Source organism: Scyliorhinus torazame, chromosome 3, assembly GCF_047496885.1.
Source record: "Scyliorhinus torazame isolate Kashiwa2021f chromosome 3, sScyTor2.1, whole genome shotgun sequence".
NCBI classification, from domain to species: domain Eukaryota; kingdom Metazoa; phylum Chordata; class Chondrichthyes; order Carcharhiniformes; family Scyliorhinidae; genus Scyliorhinus; species Scyliorhinus torazame.
Genome location: NC_092709.1, coordinates 168680971 through 168704007, shown reverse-complemented (window position 1 = coordinate 168704007; position 23037 = coordinate 168680971). Strand labels below are relative to the sequence as shown.

At 49.2% G+C, this 23037-nt stretch overlaps 1 protein-coding gene across 2 annotated transcripts in view; it reads right to left on the bottom strand.

Moving 5' to 3' along the window:
• The window catches only part of stim2b (stromal interaction molecule 2b), a 212473-nt gene that overhangs the window by 30673 nt on the left and 158763 nt on the right, over nt 1-23037 (bottom strand). For both annotated transcript variants that reach the window (XM_072496536.1, XM_072496537.1), the window contains 2 exons: nt 17412-17527; nt 919-1096 (listed from right to left, as the gene is read on the bottom strand). In XM_072496536.1, coding sequence (XP_072352637.1) covers nt 919-1096; nt 17412-17527 — 294 coding nt within the window. The remainder of the gene's footprint in view (nt 1-918; nt 1097-17411; nt 17528-23037) is intronic.

Below are 23037 nucleotides of genomic sequence, written 5' to 3'. Positions count from 1 at the left end.
GGAATCAAACACTATTTTTTCAGCATCCATTTAAAACATTTTAATATAATTGCAGGGTACACCTGCTTATTTCTGGAGTTAGCTGTTGTATATGAGAGTTCAATGTTTTCTTAGCTTAGCTACTACATGTCGTTCAACACCTCTGGATAAACTGGATTTAGCATATTGCTCAAAAATGTGCCACCTTTTTAAAAATTCATTTACAGGCTGTGGGCATCTCTGGTTAGGCCAGCATTTATTGCCCATTCTTAGTTGCCCTTCATTAGGTGTTGGTGAGCCCCCTTCTTGAACCGCTGCAGTCTCCGAGGTGTCGTATACCCACATTGCTGTTAGGGAGAGAGTTCCAGGATACTGACCCAGCGACAGTGAAGGAACTGTGATATGTTTCCAAGTCAGCGTGGTGCGTGACTTGGAGGGGAACCTCCAGGTGGTGTGGTTCCCAGGAATCTGCTGCTCTTGTACTTTTAGATGGTAGTGGTCGTGGGTTTGGATGGTGCTGCCAGGGGAACCTTGGTGAGTTACTGCAGTGCATCTTGTCGATGGTACACATGGCTGCCACTGTTCATCGGTGGTGGAGGGATTGAATGTTTGTGGAAGGGGTTAGATAACCATAGCAAGTGGTTAGATAACCACTGCAAACCTGAATTTTAAAAATAAAATCACCTGACATAACCTAGCATAGCTTTAAACTGCCATGGTAGAAAGGACATGGAAATGTGAACATTTAGTTATTCACAAGTCAGAGAAATAAAGGAACACATTACATCTCAAGTCTTGCACCTTAAAAGGTTTAATCTGTGATAGGGAAGGTCGCAGCTCTCTCTGGAAGGACATACTCCAGTCATTTCTACTTATCTTTGGGAAGTAAACTTTGAATATCTGGCCAAAATTTTATTCCCACTTTAGCTCTAATCTCACCTCGCTTGAAATTCCATCAGGCTTTCCTCAGCTCTGTGCAGACTGTCCAGTTCTTTCATCATCTTTGCAACATGTTCTTTTGAACTTCTGTTTTGTGTGTATGCAAACCAACAGCCACCAATTCCAACCACCATAGAAATAGCGAGAATAAAATCCTTCAACCAATTGTGGCGAGGACCTGCAAAGCAGAAACCACCAGGAAGGCAAAAGTTCAGTGAGCCATTAAACATCTGTAATAATTTAATCATTCAGTTGTTTTTCTTTCTGCACATATTTTTTTAAGTTACATTAATTTTTCAGTGCATTCCTCTTAAATATGTTTTTTTTAAGGCTGACATACTTACCGGGAACATATACATAAATGTAAACATACAGACATTACAAGGGGAACCAACATACAGTAGAAGTTTACTGCAATATCATCCCAACAATTTGCCTGCATTGTTTGCTGCAGAGAAAGGGTAATTTATACTACTTACCTTGAATGGATAAATCTAAAAACCTTAACTTCTCTATAAACATTCAGATAAAGGTACCTTTTCCAACTCTTGTGGTTGCTCAAAGGAGCAATGGTCACCAAGAATACATTTGTGTTCAACTTCCTTGAACTAGATTTCTTTTCATTCAGTTTTACAATAAAACATATAAATTTAACTTCTCAGAAGAGCATGGTGAGAGCAGAACTCATGTTCACAGATTGTTGGTTTTAGCTTTTGGATTACTCATCCAGTATCATAGCCACTGCCCCCTTCATATTAGAAATTCAGACTTGGACTCGCTGTGCACAATCCTCTGAGCAATAAGGGGCCAGATCTTCCTTCAGCGGCACAACTGTCAGCAAACTACGGTGATGTTGGACACTTTCCGTACCCCCCTTCTCTCTTCCTCAGTAGCCATGACGCTGGTTTCACGATTTTTAAAAAAGCACAAGTGAACCTCGCATCGGGAATCGGCCCATTGGAGGCAGAGAATCGCGGAGGCCCTGGAGAACACCGGGTCAGGCCACCCAAAGAATTTGAAACGAAAGAGAAAATGCTGGAAAATCTCAGCAGGTCTGGCAGCATCTGTAGGGAGAGAAAAGAGATAACGTTTCGAGTCCAATGCCTCTTTGTCAAAGCTAACCGAGAAAGTGGGAAATATTTATACTGTGGAGTGAGAATGAAAGATGAGTCATAGCCACAGAATGGCCACAGAAACCAAGGGGAAAGAGCGCTAATGGCAGTCCCCAGAGAGAATAAAAGGTGTGAAAGGCCAAACAGCAGAGAAACTAACATCAGAGGATGAACTGTAGATGTGGGGGGAGGGGAAGGGCGAAGCAAAGAGGAGAAAGGTTAAGGAACAGAAAGAAATGGTAAAAGACAGTTAAAATGAAATGGGATGAAAACAAATGGGTTGAGGTGGGGTAGAGCTGATCATCTGAAGTTGTTGAATTCGATGTTGAGACCGGAAGGCTGTAGCGTGCCTAACCGGAAGATGAGATGTTGTTCCTCCAGTTTACGTTGAGCTTCACTGGAACATTGCAGCAGGCCAAGAACAGACATGTGGGCATGGGAGCAGGGTCTTCAAAGAATTTGAACTGTCAGCTGAAATAGGAGGAAGGCTTTAAGAAGTTTTTCCAAAAATGAAACTTCCTGCCTGGTTCACAGGAACAAACACTGGCTTCAGTGAGTTGGTTAGTGATCTAGGCAACCGTTTTTGGATCAATGTTCATGCTGCCCAATTTAGTGGCATGCCAGGACAAATGCCCTTGGGTTTTTGTGGTGTACCAGAGGATATGTTATGGCAGCTGTTTTTCCAAAGTCAAACATTTGCCGAGGCATGCATTCTATAGCCAAGGACAAGTTACTGAAAAAGATGCAACAGACAGTTCCAAAAGAGCTCATCTTCCAATATCCTTCAAGAGAGAGAAGAAAATCTGGTGACTCGAATCCTATAGAATGCAGGAAATCTGTGTAAGTGGGAGGACGAAGAGCAAACAACCTCATTAAGGGTAATAATCACTTTTCTGGCTAAAAGCAACGGCAAAATAACCACAGAAATTATATTTGCAAAACAGCATAACAGTAATAGCAATAACACTGTTTGCTGAAAGATTTTCTTTAGTCTGCTTAGTATCTGGGCCAGCACTTCAGTGTATGGTAGCTGAAGATCACGGTGATTGTTAGCAAGTGATTCAATGTACTCCTCAATGAACGTGACGGGAAAAAAAATCACGGTGGCAGAATTATCGCCATTGCAATTTATGGCTGAAGATTTATGTCAGCATGATTGGGGCAGAAGGATCTATTTTCTTTCTACAGTCCACAGTAGCCAGGATTGAGACAGGCAAGATCAATCCATCACAACACACTGCCAGAATTGTAATGAAGTGCGATCCGCTTTTGGTTTATTGTTTTTAAACAAATCCATCTGGAGTTCTCAGCAATTTTTTGAAGAAGCTCATAGACATTGTTTGAAAAAAAAAAAAATGAAAGGAAGGCTCTCCAGCTCGAGGAGTTAATGCTGAAGATTTTGCGGATGTTTTAGTTTTTACACAACACTTGCTCTTATCACATGTTGCTCGGGATGTGTTATATTGAAGGCTTAGCAGTCTCCTTTTCCTTGTATTATGTTCCCTTAAATTTACCTCGGTCAGTGTCATTATTAATTACTGAATACTTGGAACAAAAAGACCCGAACACGCACAAGATCCTAAATTCTCTTCAATGTTAATCTCACATTTGCACCCAGGATTTCAGTTGAATCGCAAAGTGTCCAATAATATTACGAACATTGATGAAATATTTGACATTTAGTTCACTGCAAAATGCATCATCCCATCCATATAAAAATACATCTTCTTCCTGAACCTGCAGTTTTCTGGCTCTAACGTCTAGTTGGTTTCTGTTCTTCTCCAAGGGCAGGCATAATAACACTTCTGCATCAGCACGACACATTAGAGTTTGGGGCTGCAAGTACAAAAGTAGCTCAGCACCAAGATGCTTCAGCAAGGCGCGGAGAGATACCAAGTTACTTGTATATACATCTAACAACTACTGCACACAAGGGGTGGGGATTCTACGTTTCTGAGACTAAGTATTGACGCAAAATCCACGGACTTTCACGCGAGCAAAACTGGCACCACACCTAGACCGATTCTGCTACTGTTAAGGGGCTAGCACCGGCGCCACGTCGAACACAATCAATTCTAATGAGAGATGGTGCCGGATTTGGCGGTTTCCCGATTGACACTCAGGAGGCTGACAAGCTGCAGCCGCGTATACACACTTCACTCCCCACACACACCATCCCAGCCAACAAGATGACATCGACGAGTGCAGCCCCAAGGTTCGCGGACGCAGAGCTCAAGACCCTCCTGGACACTGTGAAGAGAGGAGGATGACCCTGTACCTCGTCCCGGGAAGGAGGCCGCCAGCCGCCGCTGTGCCTAGGCGCAGGTCACAAGAGGCAGTCAGCGCCCTGGGAAACGTTGTCCGGACCAGCCAGTAGTGCCGGAAAAAACTGCATGACCTCCTCAGGGCGGCAAGGGTGAGTTGGTAGCATTGTACCCCTGGCACCAAACACCCCCCTCCCCCACCCACAACCCAACTGCACCCCCCCCCCCCCACCCAGAGGATAGGCGAACCCCCACCCTGCCAGTACCCATACCGACCACCATGGTCCCCTGGGCTTCACGCGTCCTGCATGTGTAGTGCCCCAGGAGAAGACCGGGCACAACCACCGGGAGCGTAAGAAGACAGAAGGGGAACCGCTGGGCCTGCGGCTCCTCACCGTGGCTGAGAGAGGACCCTGGATGTGGTCGGCGGCCCAGACGAAAGGGAGGTCGCAGAGGTGGAATTCGGCCGTGGAATGAGACCCTACTGAGTTGATGTACCCCATGAAGTGCTTTTCCGTCACAGCTGTCTCCAACACTCTCCACCATCCCAGAAACACTGACCTCGGTTGGGCACTTTAGTGAAGTGGAGGTAAGAACATCCGAGGGGGCGGAAGGTCCAAGAACTAACTGCCGTCCAGGTTTCCAGCTTCTGGAACAGACATTCCCATCAATCGCGGCGATGCAGTTGCAGAGCCAGAGACTACATGAGGGATTGTCGGCGAGCATCCAGTACCTGCAGGTGCAGTTGGAGGAGTCCAATCGCATGCAGGAGCAGGAGGTGGTGCCGACCATGTGAGCCACCCAGGCCAACACCGCACGGGTGGCGTCAGCGGCAGAAGCTTTGGGGGCGACGGTTTCGGCTATGGATCAGCATGTCCAAGGCCTGGTGCATTCTGTGCGGGCGTAGGCTGAAGCCCAGAGCAGGGCTGCCGACATGGTGCAGACACAGGAGGTGGCTCAGTTCCTGAGGGAGATGGCACAGTCGCTGGCTGATGTGACACAACCCAGAAGGGAGGTGGCACAGTCAATGGGTATGTGGTGCAGTCCCAGATGGAGATGGCCCACTCCCTGTACTCCTAGACAGCGAGCATGCAGACCCTGGTCGAGACCAGAGCGGGCCTCCAGGATTACCAGCGCCAGGTGGCGGGGGAACCTCAGGGGATAGCTCCCCTCGCACCTCCATCCCATGGAGTAGCCAGACGGCCATTGGGCACCCCGAGGGAGGAGGAGGTGATGGGACAGGTGCCAGGGAGTCCCACATGCGAGGTGCCGGAGCACCGCAGACTCTCTTCTTCTCTCTTCTCCCCCCCCACACCAACCCCCTCGCCCGGTGAATCTGGTGGGCAGCGGGCGGGCGGAACACCCAAGTAGTAGCTGGGCGCATCCAGGCCCAGTCGCCCCAACCAGGACCCAAGTCGTAGGGCAGGAATTACAGCAGGCCACCTCCACTCCTGCTGTACCATCTGGGAACTACCAAGACTTAACGTTAGGGCCCGTGAGGCCAGAAAGCTAGGCACCAGTTGCGTTGGCATGGGTGCAGGGCACTGTTTAGTTATGGGGCTAGGGCACAGACGGTGTATATATTTGTTCACAATAAACACCTGTTACCACTTACAACCTGCCTCGTTGCTCTGTGTGATGGGTGTGAAGGGTGGGCTGGTCTAAGCTGGCCGGGGGTGGGGGGTAGGGAGGGAGTGGAAATGGGGAATTATCACACCAGAGATCCGATGGGACCCTGTGATGAACTGGCCAGCTCGCATGCATAGAACATAGAAGCGCAGTACAGGCCCTTCGGCCCTCAATGTTGCGCCGACCTGTGAAACCACTCTAAAGCCCATCTACACTATTTGCTTATTGTCCATATGTCTATCCAATGACCATTTGAATGCCCCTAGTGTTGGCGAGTCCACTACTGTTGCAGGCAGGGCATTCCACGCCCTTACTACTCTCGGAGTAAAGAACCTACCTCTGACATCTGTCTTATAACTATCTCCCCTCAATTTAAAGCTATGTCCCCTCGTGCAAGACATCACCATCCGAGGAAAAAGGCTCTCACTGTACACCCTATCCAATCCTCTGATCATCTTGTATGCCTCAATTAAGTCACCTCTTAACCTTCTCTCTAACGAAAACAGCCTCAAGCCCCTCAGCCTTTCCTCATAAAATCTTCCCTCCATACCAGGAAACATTCTGGTACATCTCCTCTGCACCCTTTCCAATGCTTCCACATCCTTCCTATAATGCGGCGACCAGAATTGCACGCAATACTACAAATGCGGCTGCACCAGAGTTTTGTACAGCTGCAACATGACCTCATGGCTCCGAAACTCAATCCCTCCACCAATAAAAGCTAACACACCGTACGCCTTCTTAACAACCCTCTCAACCTGGGTGGCAACTTTCAGGGATCTATGTACATGGACACCGAGATCTCTCTGCTCATCCACACTGCCAAGAATCTTACCATTAGCCCAGTACTCTGTCTTCCTGTTATTCCTTCCAAAATGAATCACCTCACACTTTTCTGCATTAAACTCCATTTGCCACCTCTCAGCCCAGCGCTGCAGCTTATCGATGTCCCTCTGTAACTTGTAACATCCTTCCGCACTGACCACAACTCCACCGACTTTAGTGTCATCTGCAAATTTACTCACCCATCCTTCTACGCCCTCCTCAAGGTCATTTATAAAAATGACAAACAGCAGTGGCCCCAAAACAGATCCTTGTGGTACACCACTAGTAACTGGACTCCAGTTTGAACATTTCCCATCAACCACCACCCTTTGTCTTCTTCCAGCTCGCCAATTTCTGATCCAAACTGCTAAATCACCCTGAATCCCATGCCTCTGTATTTTCTGCAGTAGCCTACCGTGGGGAACCTTATCAAACGCTTTACTGTAATCCATATACCACTACATCAACTGCTTTACCCTCATCCACCTGTTTGGTCACCTTCTCAAAGAACTCAATAAGGTTTGTGAGGCACGACCTATCCTTCACAAAACCGTGTTGACTATCTCTAATCAAATTATTTCTTTCCAGATGGTTATACATCCTATCTCTTATAAACCTTTCCAAGATTCTGCCCACAACAGAAGTAAGGCTCACTGGTCTATAGTTACCGGGGTTGTCTCTACTCCCCTTCTTGAACAAGGGGACAACATTTGCTATCCTCCAGTCTTCTGGCATTATTCCTGTAGACAAAGATGACTTAAAGATCAAAGCCAAAGGCTCAGCAATCTCCTCCCTAGCTTCCCAGAGAATCCTAGGATAAATCCCATCCGGCCCAGGGGACTTATCTATTTTCACACTTTCCAGAATTGCGAACACCTCCTCCTTATGAACCTCAAGCCCTTCTAGTCTAGTAGCCTGAATCTCAGTATTCTCCTCGACAACATTGTCTTTTTCCTGTGTGAATAATGGCGAAAAATATTCATTTAGCACCTCTCCTATCTCCTCGGACTCCACGCACAACTTCCCACTACTGTCCTTGACTGGCCCTACTCTTACCCTAGTCATTCGTTTATTCCGGACATATCTATAGAAAGCTTTAAGGTTATCCTTGATCCTACCTGCCAAAGACTTCTCATGTCCCCTCTTGGCTCTTCTTAGCTCTCTCTTTAGGTCCTTCCTAGCTAACTTGTAACTCTCGAGCGCCCTAACTGAACCTTCATGTCTCATCTTTACATAAGCCTCCTTCTTCCTCTTGACTGCTTTAGTAAACCACGGTTCCCTTGCTCGACCACTTCCTCCCTGCCTGACAGGTACATACATATCACGGACACGCAGTAGCTGTTCCTTGAACAAGCTCCACATTTCCATTGTGCCCATCCCCTGCAGTTTTCCTCTCCATCCGATGCATCCTAAGTCTTGCCTCATTGCATCATAATTGCCTTTCCCCCAGATATAACTCTTGCCCTGCGGTATATACCTATCCATTTCCATCACTAAAGTAAACGTAATCGAATTGTGGTCACTATCACCAAAGTGCTCACCTACCTCCAAATCGAACACCTGTCCAGGTTCATTTCCCAGTACCAAATCCAATATGGCCTCGCCCCTCGTTGGCCTATCTATTTACTGTGTCAGGAAACCCTCCTGCACACATTGGACAAAAACGGACCCATCTAAAGAATTCGAACTATAGCGTTTCCAGTCAATATTTGGAAAGTTAAAGTCCCCCATAACAACTACCCTGTTGCTTTCGCTCCTTTCCTCGACATCTCTGGAACTTTTTGGAGGTCTATCGAAAACCCCTAACAGGGTGACCTCTCCTTTCCTGTTTCTAACCTCAGCCCATACTACCTCAGTGGACGAGTCCTCATCAAACGTCCTTTTTGCCACCGTAATACTGTCCTTGACTAACAATGCCACCCCTCCCCCTCTTTTACCACCTTCCCTGAGCTTACTGAAATACCTAAACCCCGGCACCTGCAACAACCATTCCTGTCCCTGCTCTATCCATGTCTCCGAAATGGCCACAACATCGAAGTCCCAGGTACAAACCCACGCCGCAAGTTCACCCACCTTATTCCGGATGCTCCTGGCATTGAAGAAGACACACTTTAAACCACCTTCCAGCCTGCCGGTACATTCCTGCAACTTTGAATCCTTACTCATGACCTCACTGCTCTCAACCTCCTATATACTGGAGCTACAATTCAGGTTCCCAAGCCCCTGTTGAACTAGTTTAAACCCCCCCGAAGAGCATTAGCAGATTTCACCCCCAGGATATTGGTACCCCTCTGGTCCAGGTGCAGACCATCCCGTTTGTAGAGGTCCCACCGACCCCAGAATGAGCCCCAATTGTCCAGAAATCTGAAACCCTCCTCCTGCACCATCCTTGTAGCCACATGTTCAACGCCTCTCTCTCCCTATTCCTCGTCTCGCTAGCACGTGTCACAGGCAACAACCCAGAGATAATAACTCTTGTTTGTCCTGGATCTAAGTTTCCACCCTAGCTCCCTGAATTCCTGCCTTACATCCCTATCCATTTTCCTACCTATGTTGTTGGTATCTATGTGGACCATGACTTGGGGCTTCTGCCCCTGACCCTTAAGGATCCCGAAAACACGATCCGAGACATCACGCACCCTGGCACCTGGGAGGCAACACACCAACCGCAGGTTGGGATTCGTTCCCGCAGAATCTCCTATTTGTCCCCCTAACTATGGAGTCTCCAATGACTAATACTCTACTCCTCTCCCCCTTCCCTTCTGAGCAACAGGGACAGACTCTGTGCCAGAGACCTGTACCCCATGGCTTACCCCTGGTAAGTCACCCCCCCAACAGTATCCAAAGCGGTCTCCTTGTTACTAAGGGGAACGACCACAGGGGATCCCTGTACTGACTGCTTCCTCCCAGCCCCTCTCACTGTCACCCATCTAGCTTTATTTTTTAGAGTAACTACATCCCTGAAGCTTCTATCTATGACCACCTCTGCCTCCCGAATGATCCGAAGTTCACCCAGCTCCAGCTCCCTAAAACACGGTTTCGGAGGAGCTGGAGATGGGTGCACTTCCCACAGATGAAATCAGCAGGGACACGGACGGCGTCCCTCACCTCAAACATTATGCAGGAGGAACATTGCACTACCTTCCCTGCCATCCCCTCTAGATTAAAAAAAAGAAAGAGCTTACCTGTTATTCACTCCCCTTCTCAGCAAGCACTCCCGCAGCAACCTCTGCGCACCGCACGATAACACCCAAGGGAAAATCCCTTACCTGCAGGCTGTGACGTCACATTTCAACTTCTTTCTACTTCTACCTGCCCTCGAGCCTTCCTCTTGATCTTTACAGCGGTTGTTGTTTTTTGGTTAGAGGAGGGGGTAGGGAGGGAAACACTGAAGAAGTGTTTCGGGTTTAATTTAAGTGTCACTTAACAGCTCCTCCACAAACCACCTTCAAGTTAGGGTGACCACAACGGATGTATGCACATTTCCCCCACAACAGCCAATCACCATCTCCACTCTACTGCCCTCTGCTGGATCACCCAGGTGGAAGATGCTACTGTGGACAATACTCAGATATTGCCAAACGATGCAGAGCATCAGAGCTCCTTGGAGAGCGGGTTGTCACATCCTCCATCCCATGGACCTGACCCGCTGTTAGTCTCAACCCAGGGCCCCCACCCCAGAGCGCGGCATGTATGTATCACGGAGGATGTTGCAGGCCCGGGGGGGGGGGGGGGGGGGGGGGGTGGGTTAGTAAACCTGGAGGCGATCAGAGCATCCCGTGCGCATTGGCCCTGGCGAACACGTCATGTGGCTACCCTTGACTGCCTGGGCCCCATGTTTTGCCGATCCTCACCCTCCCCTGCTTCCTCCTCGTCGGACGAGGCCTGGCGTTCCTCCTCCACCAGCACATCGCCCGGATGCTGCGCGATGTTGTGAAGGACACAAGTGTGCCAGGATGAAGGCGTTGTGCACACTGCCCGGGTATCGGGCGCAGACATGTAAGATGCGCATCTGATGGTCACAAATCAGCTGCACGTTCAGAGTGGAACCCTTTCGGTTTGTGTAGAGCGGCCTGTCATCTGTAGGTGCTCGTAGGGGGACATGCACCCCGTCGATCACCCCCTGGACCCGGGACATGTCGGTGATGGTGGCGAACCGCACTGGCCGGGCAGCATGGTGGGCTCAGTCCACACTGAAATGGATGTATTGTGCCGACTGGGTATATAGGCCCTCCGTGACAGCACTGATGCACCTGTGCACCGAGGTCTGAGAGATCTCAGACAGGTCCCCACCGAGATCCTGGAAGAAGCCCGACACGTAAAGGTTCAGGGCGACCGTCAGCTTAACAGCCACCGGGAGCAGATGTCCTTCCCCCATCCCCCACGGTGCCAGATGTGCCATTATCTGGCAGATATGTCGCACTATCCCCCTGCTCAGCTGGAGCCTTTGATGGCATACCCAGTCCGGCAGGTATCGAATGACAGGCGGTGCCAGTATACACGTGCCACATGCGGCACCTCCTTTCACCTCCTCCTCCTTGGGCGGTTCGCTCTCCATCCTGGGCAGCTACCACGTGTTCCTCTGCAGCATGCTCCGCACCCACCTGTCTCCACCCCCCCACCCCCAACCATCCCGGCCATTCTCAGCACGGCAGCCCACAGTCACTCCTCCTGTGTCCTACCTACTCTCTCTCCCTCATCAGCCATGACGCCAGTTTCACAATTTTATTTAAAGCAGAAATGAACCGTGCCGTTGGGAGCTGGGCCCATTGGAGGACGAGAATCGTGGAGAATACTGGGTCTGGCTCGCTAATGGCATGCAAACGGTGTTTACTGTACATGCGGTCTGGAACGCCTTGATGCCGTTGTTGAGGTGAAGGAGAATAGCGATTTGGCGTCAAATTGAGGCCTGCTTCAATTTTGGCGTCGGAACCTATTCTCCGCCCAATCGCGTTTCCCAATTCCGGCCAATGTAGAATCCCACCTGTCATGATGTCCATATAAACATATCATGGTGCAATCACACACACACACTGATGGACAGGTCGACAGCCCAATCAACACACACACATCACAGCCAATCACCAGTGAGAGCACACACACTATAAAACAGGGAACACCACAGTTCCCGCGCATTCCACCAGGAGATAGCTCAGAGCACAGAGCTCACAGCGTGCCACTCAGACATACACCATGTGCTGAGTGCATCTCTAAGATAGTGCTAAGGCTGGGTCCACAGGTTAACTGGTGAAGTATGAACCACAGCCAGAAGTTAACAGTTGTTATTATACAGACTAATAAAAGAGAGTTGTACCATCTACAACCGTGTTGGTTCGTTTGTGTATCGGAACACCCAACACGACATGATACCAGGACTGGAAACTCGCCAGCGACTGTGAGACCTACCTGCACATCTTCAGAGATCCGCCATCCTGTGCCATGGACACCATCAGCCCGCCGCAGCCGCTCCAAATCGCTGGAAACCTCGGTGTCAACTGGAAGCTGTTTAAACAGCGCTTCCAGCTCTTCCTAGAAGCTACAGACAGGGAGAATGCATCGGACACCAGGAAGATCGCCCTCCTCCTCTCCACAGCAGGGCAACACGCCATCCACATTTACAACTCCCTGGCATTCGCGGAAGGCGAGGACAAGACGAAGTACAAGACGGTCCTTTTAAAACTTGAGCAACACTTCAGCGTCGAAGTGAATGAGAGTTTCGAGAGGTACCTCTTCCAGCAGCGCCTGCAGGGTAAGGATGAGCCTTTTCAATCCTTTTTGACACACCTCCGTATCCTCGCGCAGTCCTGTGGCTATGGGGCCACTTCCGATTCCATGATTCGGGACCAGATAGTTTTTGGGGTCACCTCGGACACCCTATGCCAGCAGCTCCTCAAAACGAAGAGCCTCACCCCAGCCACCGCCATCGGAAACTGCATCCTCCACGAAAACGCGACCAGCCGGTACTCCCAATTCCAGGCGGCCGAATCAGCACGGCAGGGGTCCTACGAGGCTGAGCGGGTCGAGTCGATCGAGTTCCTCCCGGCCTGCGGCCCGGACGAGGGCGGCCATTTCGCGTGCTTTCCGAGGCCTCCCGCGCCAAAGAGGGGATGTCGACGCAGACGGACGGGACGCGCAGGCGCGCTCTACGCAGGACCGAACTGCGCTTGCGCGGTGGCACAACGAACGCCATGACGTCACGACGTGCGGCAACTGTGGATCCGCACACTTAAAGCGGCAATGTCCAGCCAAAACTCGACAATGCCTCCGCTGTGGCAAGATGGGCCACTACGCTGCCTGCTGTCGAGCCGCTCAACCTGCCAACGCTCCGCAATTCCGCCAGCCTCGCAGGAACGTGCGGGCTATTCAGCCTCCATACACTGAGTCATACCCTGATGACGTACAGACTGGTGAAGTCTTCCGCGTTGCGGTAATAGACAGAAATCAGATGTCCCTAAGTAGGACCCACCAGCCGATGCCAGTGCACAGCGTTAATCCGGGCGATGAATGGTGTGCCACCCTAACGGTCAACCGATCACCAATCACATTCCGTTTAGACACTGGTGCCTCCGCCAATCTCAATGCATGGTCAGCCTTCCACACCTTGAAGGTCAAACCACCGATTCGGCCATCCCGCTGTCAGTTGGTCGATTACAACGGTAATGTTATCCCGGCCATGGGGTCCTGCCAGCTCGAGGTTACACACAATTCATACACAGCCACACTGTCTTTTGAGATAGTTGGATCCTCGAAGGACTCTGCTAGGCGCACAGGCGTGCAAGATCCTCCACCTCGTTAAGCGGGTACACACTCTGTCTCCAGAAGGCACGTCCGATTTCCCGGATGCAGACTTTAGGGCGCAGCTCCACTCGCTCCTCGCCCACAACCAGGAGGTTTTCAAATCCATGGGCACACTGCCCTACACTTACAGAATACGGCTCAAACCGGACGCCACCCCGGTCATTCACGCACCTTGTAGAGTCCCAGCACTGTTGCTCTTATTAGCCTTAGTTTTATTAGCTCTAATTCGGTCACCTTTGCTCACGAGTCGCCAGGTATCTTTCTGAGACCGCCACGTGGTTCGAGCTCTAGTTATGATCAATAAGACAGCACACCGCTTAGTAAGAGTAAAATCAACGGTCATTTATTATATACAGCAATAAATACTTATACAATAATCCTATTTTCTAGACTACTACCTACCACTACTGGCCAATACTTAACTTTTGGGAATGGCCCACCAGGTCAGGGAAACGAATGGCTTATCGAATTGGGTCTGGCCTGCGGGATTCAAAGGCTGATACAGGTCGATGGCTAGGAGTCTCTATCGGGTAGCGATCACTGGAGTCAAACTTACGGTTTCTGGTCGATGGTTCTTGCGAAGGTTGCGAGCAGGAGAAGAAGGAAGAGAAGGGTCGATCTGAACTTGGCCCCTATTTTTATAGTTCCCAGGGGCTTCCTGCCTCTCGGGGCAGACCTTGACCCTGGTCCCAAGTGGTTGGACTTGTTCCCAATCACTGGGTTCGCTATGCTCCAATAATGGGGCGATTCCTTGATCGGGGGGTGGTCGTTCACCTTTCTTTGTCTCGGCCACTGCTGGCGCCGAGAGGTCTGGATCGGCTTTCAATTGCTAATTTGTAGCAGTTGTTCCCGGGGATAACCGATTAAAATGCAGATGGCTGGGTTGATGTGCTGCTAATGGTTGCAGGTATCGGTCTGGGCCAACTTTCCCAGAGCCGAATACACTGTTCTGTCTGCACCTGTCCGTTTGGGTCCTGTTGGCTGATTTTCCCATCAGCCTTTTCAGTTCGCCATTTTACATCGGGGTTTGGCCAAATTAAATCGGGAATCAGCCATTTTAGGTGGCTACAGCACCACTCAAGGACCGCCTCAAGCAGCAGCTGCAGGATCTGCAGGACCAAGGAGTGTTTTCCCGGATCACGGAGCCTACGCCATGGGTCAGCTCCATGGTGTGCGTAAAAAAGCCCTCTGGCGAACTCCGGATCTGCATCGACCCAAAAGACCTGAACAACAACATAATGAGGGAACACTACCCCATACCCAAACGGGCAGAAATCATGAGCGAAATGGCCCGGGCTAAAATTTTTACCAAGCTTGATGCCTTAAAGGGCTTTTGACAGATTCAGCTGGGTTGACGGACCAATCAACACACACGCTACATCACAGCCAATCACCAGTGAGAGCACACACACTATAAAACAGGGAACACCACAGTTCCCACCCATTCCAGCAGGAGATAGCTCAGAGCACAGAGCTCACAGCGTGCCACTCAGACATACACCATGTGCTGAGTGCCTCTCTAAGATAGTGCTAGCGCTGAGTCCACAGGTTAGCTGGTGAAGTACGAACCACAGCCAGAAGTTAACAGTTGTTATTATACCAGAATAATAAAATCGAGTTTTACCATCTACAACCGTGTGGGTTCGTTTGTATATCGGAACACCCAACACGACACCACTCAAGGTGTGTGATTTGTAAAAAGACATAATTGAACAGAAATCTTCGTAATTCCGATGATGGCAATTCCAAGTTGAGAGCTAATCCTTTTTGGCAAGATTTTTTCCTGTTTTAAAAAAAATAGAAAACTGGCACTTTTGTTCCAGTAACAACCTTTATTGCCAGTAGCAGATGCTCTGCTCCGGAACATGCTGAAGAGCTCAGTGAAACTGTTTCAAAGCTGTGCAGAACTTTAATACAATTCACAATTCTGTTGTTTGTTGTTCAGCTTCATCGTGGCTCAAACATTCACAATTCTGCTCAATTTATAACATTCTTTTCCAAACGTAGTCACCGTTTCAATTCTCTTGGTGCCTTAATTACTGAAAAGAAAACGAAGACTGCTCGTAATATCTTAATACTTCAGTATCAAGGCCTGGCACTGCTATCCCTTGTTATGTGATGCCATCGATGGTTAGTAAGCTTGTCAAAACTATTTGCCTGATATTTCTGCAAGGGCTCTTCCATGTTTCTGCCAAATCTTTGCTGGAAACAATAACAAAATTACATTAAAGCTCGTTTCACTCATTTTCCGCCAAAACTACAGAGGATGATTTGCAGAAATCCAACCTCATTATATCAAGAGTGTCCAAGCATCCTTAGATGTGCAGTAAAGTATTAGATGTGTAGCAACAGTGCCACCTAATGGGCAAGCAATTGTACTGACTGAGGCATATGGTGTTCATTTTCAGTCTTTCTCAGGATGCATGGTGCCCTGACTTTCCAAAGTCAAAATTCAAGCTGTCATTTTAACCAAAGGTGGGGTAAGATTTAACAGCAGCCAGACTCTATCACAAAGGCTTCAATTCCATACGTTCTCAGTATACGCCTGCGACCACAATGATGGTTCTGCACATCTAACCAATGAGTAGCCGAGGCATACAGAACTGGGAGTTCCCACATATAATATACGGGGCAAGTTGGTGTCAGACAACAATAGCAGCAAGTACAAAGAACAATACAGCACAGGAACAGGCCCTTCGGCCCTGCAAGCCTGTACCAGTCATGATACTAACCTTGGCCAAAACCCTCAGCATTTCCTAGTGCCGTATCCCTCTATATCCATCCTATCCATGTATTTGTCAAGATGCCTTTTGAACGGCGTTAATGTATCTGCTCCCACAACCTCCCCTGGCAACGTGTTCCAGGCACTCACCACCGTCTGCATACAAAACCTGCCTCGCACATCTCCTCTAAACTTTGCCCCACGGACCTTAAACCTATGCCCCTTGGTGACTGACCCCTCCACCCTGGGAAAGAGTGCCTGCCCATCCACTCTATCCATGCTCCTCATAATCTTGTGGACCTCTATCAGGTCACCCCTCAACCTCTGTCATTCTAATCAAAACAGTCCGAGTCTACTCCGCCTCTTTGCATAGCTAACACCCTCCAGACCAGGCAGCAGCCTAGTAAGCCTCCTCTGCACCCTCTCCAAAGCCTCCACATCCTTCTGGTAGTGCAGCGACCAGAATTGTGCGCAGTATTCCAAGTGCAGCTTTACCAAGGTTCTATACAACTGCAGCATGACTTGCCAGTTTTTATACGCGATGCCCCGTCAAATGAAGGCAAGCATTCCATATGCTTTCTTGACTACCTTGTCCACTTGTGTTGCCACTTTCAAACATCTGTGGACCGGCACGCTCTTTTCTCTGACCTTCTATATTCCTAACAGTTTTGCCATTTACAGTATATTTCCTCTATATTAGACCTACCAAAATGCATTACCTCACATTTGTCTACATTAAACTCCATTTGCCATTTCTCTGCCCAAGTCTCCAACCTATCTATGTCCTGCAGTATCCTTTGGCAATCGTCAACACTTTCTATCACCCCACCAACCTTGGGGTCATCCGCGAATTTACTAATCAGACCAGATTACCAGACCAGACCAGATTACAATTGACCTGACGTCAGCTCAACTGAGTTATGAAGGAGAGAGACAAAACTAAAGTTTCTACTTCTGGTCACTGTCACTCTGTGCCAACTCACACCGAGGCCTCAACTTTCTGCTTTAGGTGGCAGGCTGCTCATTAGTTGCGGGACAAATGGCTAGACATGCAGTGGCAGATTGATTGAATTCCCATTGCGAACCCATAAAAAGCTACTGAACAATTCAAAAAAGAATCAGGCCATCTTAACAAACACTCACGTATTGGAGCTCCAAATAGCACAGCATCCAGTGCCTTCAGCTGAAGCTTCTGTCTGTGACTTCTGTCAGTGATTTTTAAATTTGAGACCATAAAAGGAATCTCATTCACAGCTAACCTGTAAGGCAAACACAAAACATCACACTTATAACGGAGGGCTAGATAACACTAACATAGAATTAATCTGTACAAGGTAGGACAACTTGGTTTTCAACTAATTTTGTAATTTTTCTTCTCTCTGATCTTATACAGCTTCGTTTTTCTGGGCTGAAGTCCCATGACCAGCCCTCCAAATATTCACCAATGTGACTGTCATAATATACACCAGTATATCATGGTGCAGACACACACACTGATGGACACACAGCAAGACCAATCAACACACACAACACCGCAGCCAATCACAAGTTAGAGCACACTCACTATAAAGACAGGGGGCATCAGAGTTCCCGCTCATTCGGGTTGCAGCATCCTACAAGGACAGAGCTTACAGCTTACAGCACAGATCCTCACCATGTGCTGAGTGCATAGACTGGTTCGGACAAGCATAGGTCTTTAGTATAATCTAACATCGTGTTAACCCACAGTGAAAGTATGTTCAACAGTTTCTAACTCAATAAAATAGTGTTGTACTATTTTAAGTGTTGGTGGCCTGTATGTGTTCCATGGATCCAGAGCACCCAACACATCAGTGACCACTCTTGATGTGAGCCTTGATGGTGAGGTTCGAAGGGCTGATTTGATTGGAGTGTATCACTTTGATGTAGTCCTCTCTCAAACAAATAAAAATTCACTTTCCAGTACGAGTCACGAGGCGAGATATCGGGCTTGTCAGCAGCACCTGTTTCTAGGATGGTACGAGAGCACTTAAAGCTTTAAATGTGTGGCTGTGGTGCACAAGCACATAGCTGTAGTAAATCGCACTGGGCACCATGTTGGTGAGGACATTAGCACATAGCTGTAGTAAATCGCACTGGACGCCATGTTGGTGAGGACATTAGCACATAGCTGTAGTAAATCGCTGTAAATGTAGTAAATCAGCTTTGACAAGGAGTCATCGGACTCGAAACGTTAGCTCTTTTCTCTCCCTACAGATGCTCCCAGACCTGCTGAGATTTTACAGCATTTTCTCTTTCATTTCAGATTCCAGCATCCGCAGTAATTTACTTTTATTTATATAGTAAATCACACTGGATGCCATGTTGGTGAGGACATTAGAGTGCCTGCAGTGATCCTCCGTCATGGAATCCCTACAGTGCAGGAGAAGCCCATTCGGCCCATTGAGTCTACACCGACCCTCTGAAAGAGCATCCTAACTAGGCCCACTCCCCCACCCTAACCCCACCAAACCTTTGGATACTATGCAATTTAGTATGACCAATCCATCTAACCATTAGAAGTATGCAGACTATAGCCCATATTCACGTTGTGTCACTGCCTAGAGGTTGTTGGTTAATTCTGGATGTGGTATGGTTCTTGTCTAGTGGTAACAATAATGGATTGTTCAGTAAAGGGATTGTTCAGTAAAGCGAGGAGACGTCAGAAACAATTCGCATTTCAAGTCAAGTTAAAACTTAGGGAAGTAATAGCTATTAAAGGAAAGAAAGGACTTGTGTTTACGTAAGGTGTCTTTCAAATCTTCAGGATGTCTCAAAATATATCAGTCGCAATGATTTATTTTTAGAGCGCAGTCTCTTTATTTTAACTATATATTTATTCAAATTTTCAACGATTTTCAACAACTTACTCCAACCAGAAAAAAAAAGCACAAAACAAGCAACAATTATGCATGAGATTTCCAACAAAATACAATAACCCCCATTTAACAAATAAACACGCCAGTAAGGAAAACGCCCCACTCTAACCTAAACAAAACAGAAAAACCAAATCCCCCCCCCCCGGGTTGCTGCTGCTGTTGACCTCCACCTAACGTTCCGCGAGAAAGTCTAGGAACGGTTGCCACCGCCTGGAGAACCCCTGCACAGACCCTCGCAAGGCAAACTTTATCCTCTCCAGCTTGATGAACCCTGCCATATCGTTAATCCACGCTTCCACGCTTGGAGGCTTCGCATCCCTCCACATTGGTAGGATCCTCCGCCGGGCTACCAGAGACGCAAAGGCCAGAACACCGGCCTCTTTCGGTTCCTGCACTCCCGGCTCGTCCGATACCCCAAATAACGTTACCCCCCAGCTCGGCTTGACCCGGGTGTTCACCACTTTGGACATAGTCCTCACAAAGCCCCTCCAGAACCCCTCCAGCGCCTGGCACGTCCAGAACATATGGGCGTGATTTGCTGGGCTCCCCGAGCACCTCACACACCTGTCATCCACCACAGAAAACCTACCCATCCTCGCCCCTGTCATATGCGCCCTATGGACAACTTTGAACTGTATTAGGCTGAGCCTGGCGCAAGAGGAGGAAGAACTAACCCTACTCAGGGCATCAGCCCACAGATCTTCATCCAGCTCCTCCCCCAACTCCTCCTCCCACTTACCCTTTAACTCCTCCACCGAGGCCTCCTCCGCCTCCTGCAGTTCCTGATAGATCGCCGAGACCTTGCCTTCTCCAACCCATACACCCAAAATCACCCTGTCCTGAATCCTTCGTGCTGAGAGCAGCGGAAATTCCCTCACCTGCCGTCTCACAAACGCCCTCACTGGCATGTACCTAAAAGCATTCCCGGGAGGTAACCCAAATTTCTCCTTTAGCGCTCCTAGGCTCACAAAAGTCCCATCGATGAATAGGTCCCCCATTCTTTTAATCCCAGCCCGATGCCAGCTCAGAAACCCCCCATCCATCCGACCCGGAACGAACCTGTGGTTCTCTCGTATCGGGGACCAGACCGAGGCCCCCACCTCACCGCCTCCACTGCCCCCAGATCTTCAGAGTTGCCGCCGCCACCACCAGACTCGTGGTGTACCTTGTCGACGGAAGCGGCAACGGTGCCGTCACCAGCGCCCCCAGACTCGTACCCATGCAAGACGCCACCTCTAGCCTCTTCCACGCCGCCCCCTCTCCCTCCATTACCCACTTACGGATCATCGCCACATTAGCTGCCCAATAATAGCCACATAGATTCGGCAGCGCCAGCACCCCACTGTTCCTGCTACGCTCCAAAAACACCTTCTTCACCCTCGGGGTCTTATTCGCCCATACGAATCCCATAATACTCCTGCTTACCCGTTTAAAAAAAGCCTTGGGGATTAGGATGGGCAGGCACTGGAACACAAACAGGAACCTCGGGAGGACCGTCATCTTGACCGACTGCCAGAGAGAGTGGCAGCATATCCCACTGTTGAAGTCCTCCTCCATCTGTTCCATCAACCGTGTCAAATTGAGCTTGTGCAGGGCCCCCCAGCTCCTAGTTATCTGCATCCCCAGGTATCGGAAGTTCCTCTCTGCCCTCTTCAGCGGTAGCTCGTCTATCCCCCTTCCCTGGTCCCCTGCATGTACCACAAAGAGCTCACTCTACCCCACGTTGAGCTTATAGCCCCAAACTCCCTAAGGATCCGCATAACGGGGCAGCACGGTAGCATGGTGGTTAGCACAATTGCTTCACAGCTCCAGGGTCCCAGGTTCGATTCCGGCTTGGGTCACTGTCTGTGCGGAGTTTGCACGTTCTCCCCGTGTGTGCGTGGGTTTCCTCCGGGTTCTCCGGTTTCCTCCCACAGTCCAAAGATGTGCGGGTTAGGTGGATTGGCCATGCTAAATTGCCCGTAGGGTGGGGTTACTGGGTTATTAGTGTCCAAAATTAGTGTCCAAAATTGCCCGTAGGGTGGGGTTACTGGGTTATGGGGATTAGGTGGGGTTACTGGGTTATGGGGATAGGGTGGAGGTTTGGACCTTCGGTAGGGTGCTCTTTCCAAGAGCCGGTGCAGACTCGATGGGCCGAATGGCCTCCTTCTGCACTGTAAATTCTATGTCTATGTCTATAACCTCCGCCATCCCCTCCACTGGGTCTGCAACATATAACAACAGGTCATCTCAAGATGGCGCCGGAGCGAGGCGACTCTCTGCGAGTTCTCCCAAACAGATCCACTTTTTACTTAACTTAACTCAATGCATTCTATGCTCGGTTCGAGCAGGTAACCAACAATCCACCGTAGAGTGCCCCAGCAGCCCATAATTCACCCATACCCACCATCACAGCTTCCGAAGTCAGATTGGCCTTCCTGAAAATGAACCCTCGGAAGGCGACGGGCCCGGACGGGATCCCTGGTCGTGCACTCAGGAGCCTGCGCGGACCAGCTGGCAGAGGTATTCGCGGACATCTTTAACCTGTCCCTACTCCACTCCGGGGTCCCCACCTGCTTCAAGAAGACCACCATCATACCGGTACCAAAGAAGAACCAGGCAACGTGCCTTAATGACTACCTTCCAGTGGCCCTGACTTCAGTCGTAATGATGTGTTTTGAGAGGTTGATCATGAAGCGCATCACCTCCATACTCGCAGAACGCCTTGATCCACTGCAATTCGCATACCGCTGCAACCGGTCCACATCAGACGCCATTTCCCTGGCCCTACACTCATCCCTAGAGCATCTCGAAAACAAGGACTCCTACATCAGACTCCTATTTATTGACTACAGCTCCGCCTTCAACACCATAATCCCAGCCAAGCTCATATCAAAGCTCCAAAACCTAGGACTTGGCTCCCCACTCTGCAACTGGATCCTCGATTTTCTGACCAACAGACCACAATCCTCCTCAGCACTGGGGCCCCACAAGGCTGCGTGGCAAAACTTGGTTCCAACTCCATCTACAAGTTTGCTGACGATACGACCATAGTGGGCCGGATCTCGAATAACGACGAGTCCGAATACAGGTGGGAGATAGAGAACCTAGTGGAGTAGTGTAGCGACAGCAATCTCTCCCTCAATGCCAGCAAAACTAAAGAGCTGGTCATTGACTTCAGGAAGCAAAGTACTGTACCCCTGTCAGCATCAAGGGGGTCGAGGTGGAGATGGTTAGCAGTTTCAAATTCCTAGGGGTGCACATCTCCAAAAATCTGTCCTGGTCCACCCACATCGACGCTACCACCAAGAAAGCACAACAGCACCTATACTTCCTCAGGAAACTAAGGAAATTCGGCATGCCCACATTAATCCTTACCAACTTTTACAGATGCACCACAGAAAGCATCCTATCGGGTTGCATCACAGCCTGGTATGGCAACTGCTCGGCCCAGGACCGCAAGAAACTTCAGAGAGTCGTCAACACCGCCCAGTCCATCACACAAACCTGCCTCCCATCCATTGATTCCATCTACACCTCCCGCTGCCTGGGGAAAGTGGGTAGCATAATCAAAGATCCCTCCCACCCGGCTTACTCACTCGTCCAACTTCTTCCATCGGGCAGGAGATACAGAAGTCTGAGAACACGCACGAACAGACTCAAAAACAGCTTCTTCCCCACTGTCACCAGACTCCTAAATGACCCTTTTATGGACTGACCTCATTAACACTACACCCTGTATGCTTCATCCGATGCCAGTGCTTATGTAGTTACATTGTATATGTTGTGTTGCCCTATTATGTATTTTCTTTTATTCCCTTTTCTTCCCATGTACTTAATGATCTGTTGAGCTGCTCGCAGAAAAATACTTTTCACTGTACCTCGGTACACAT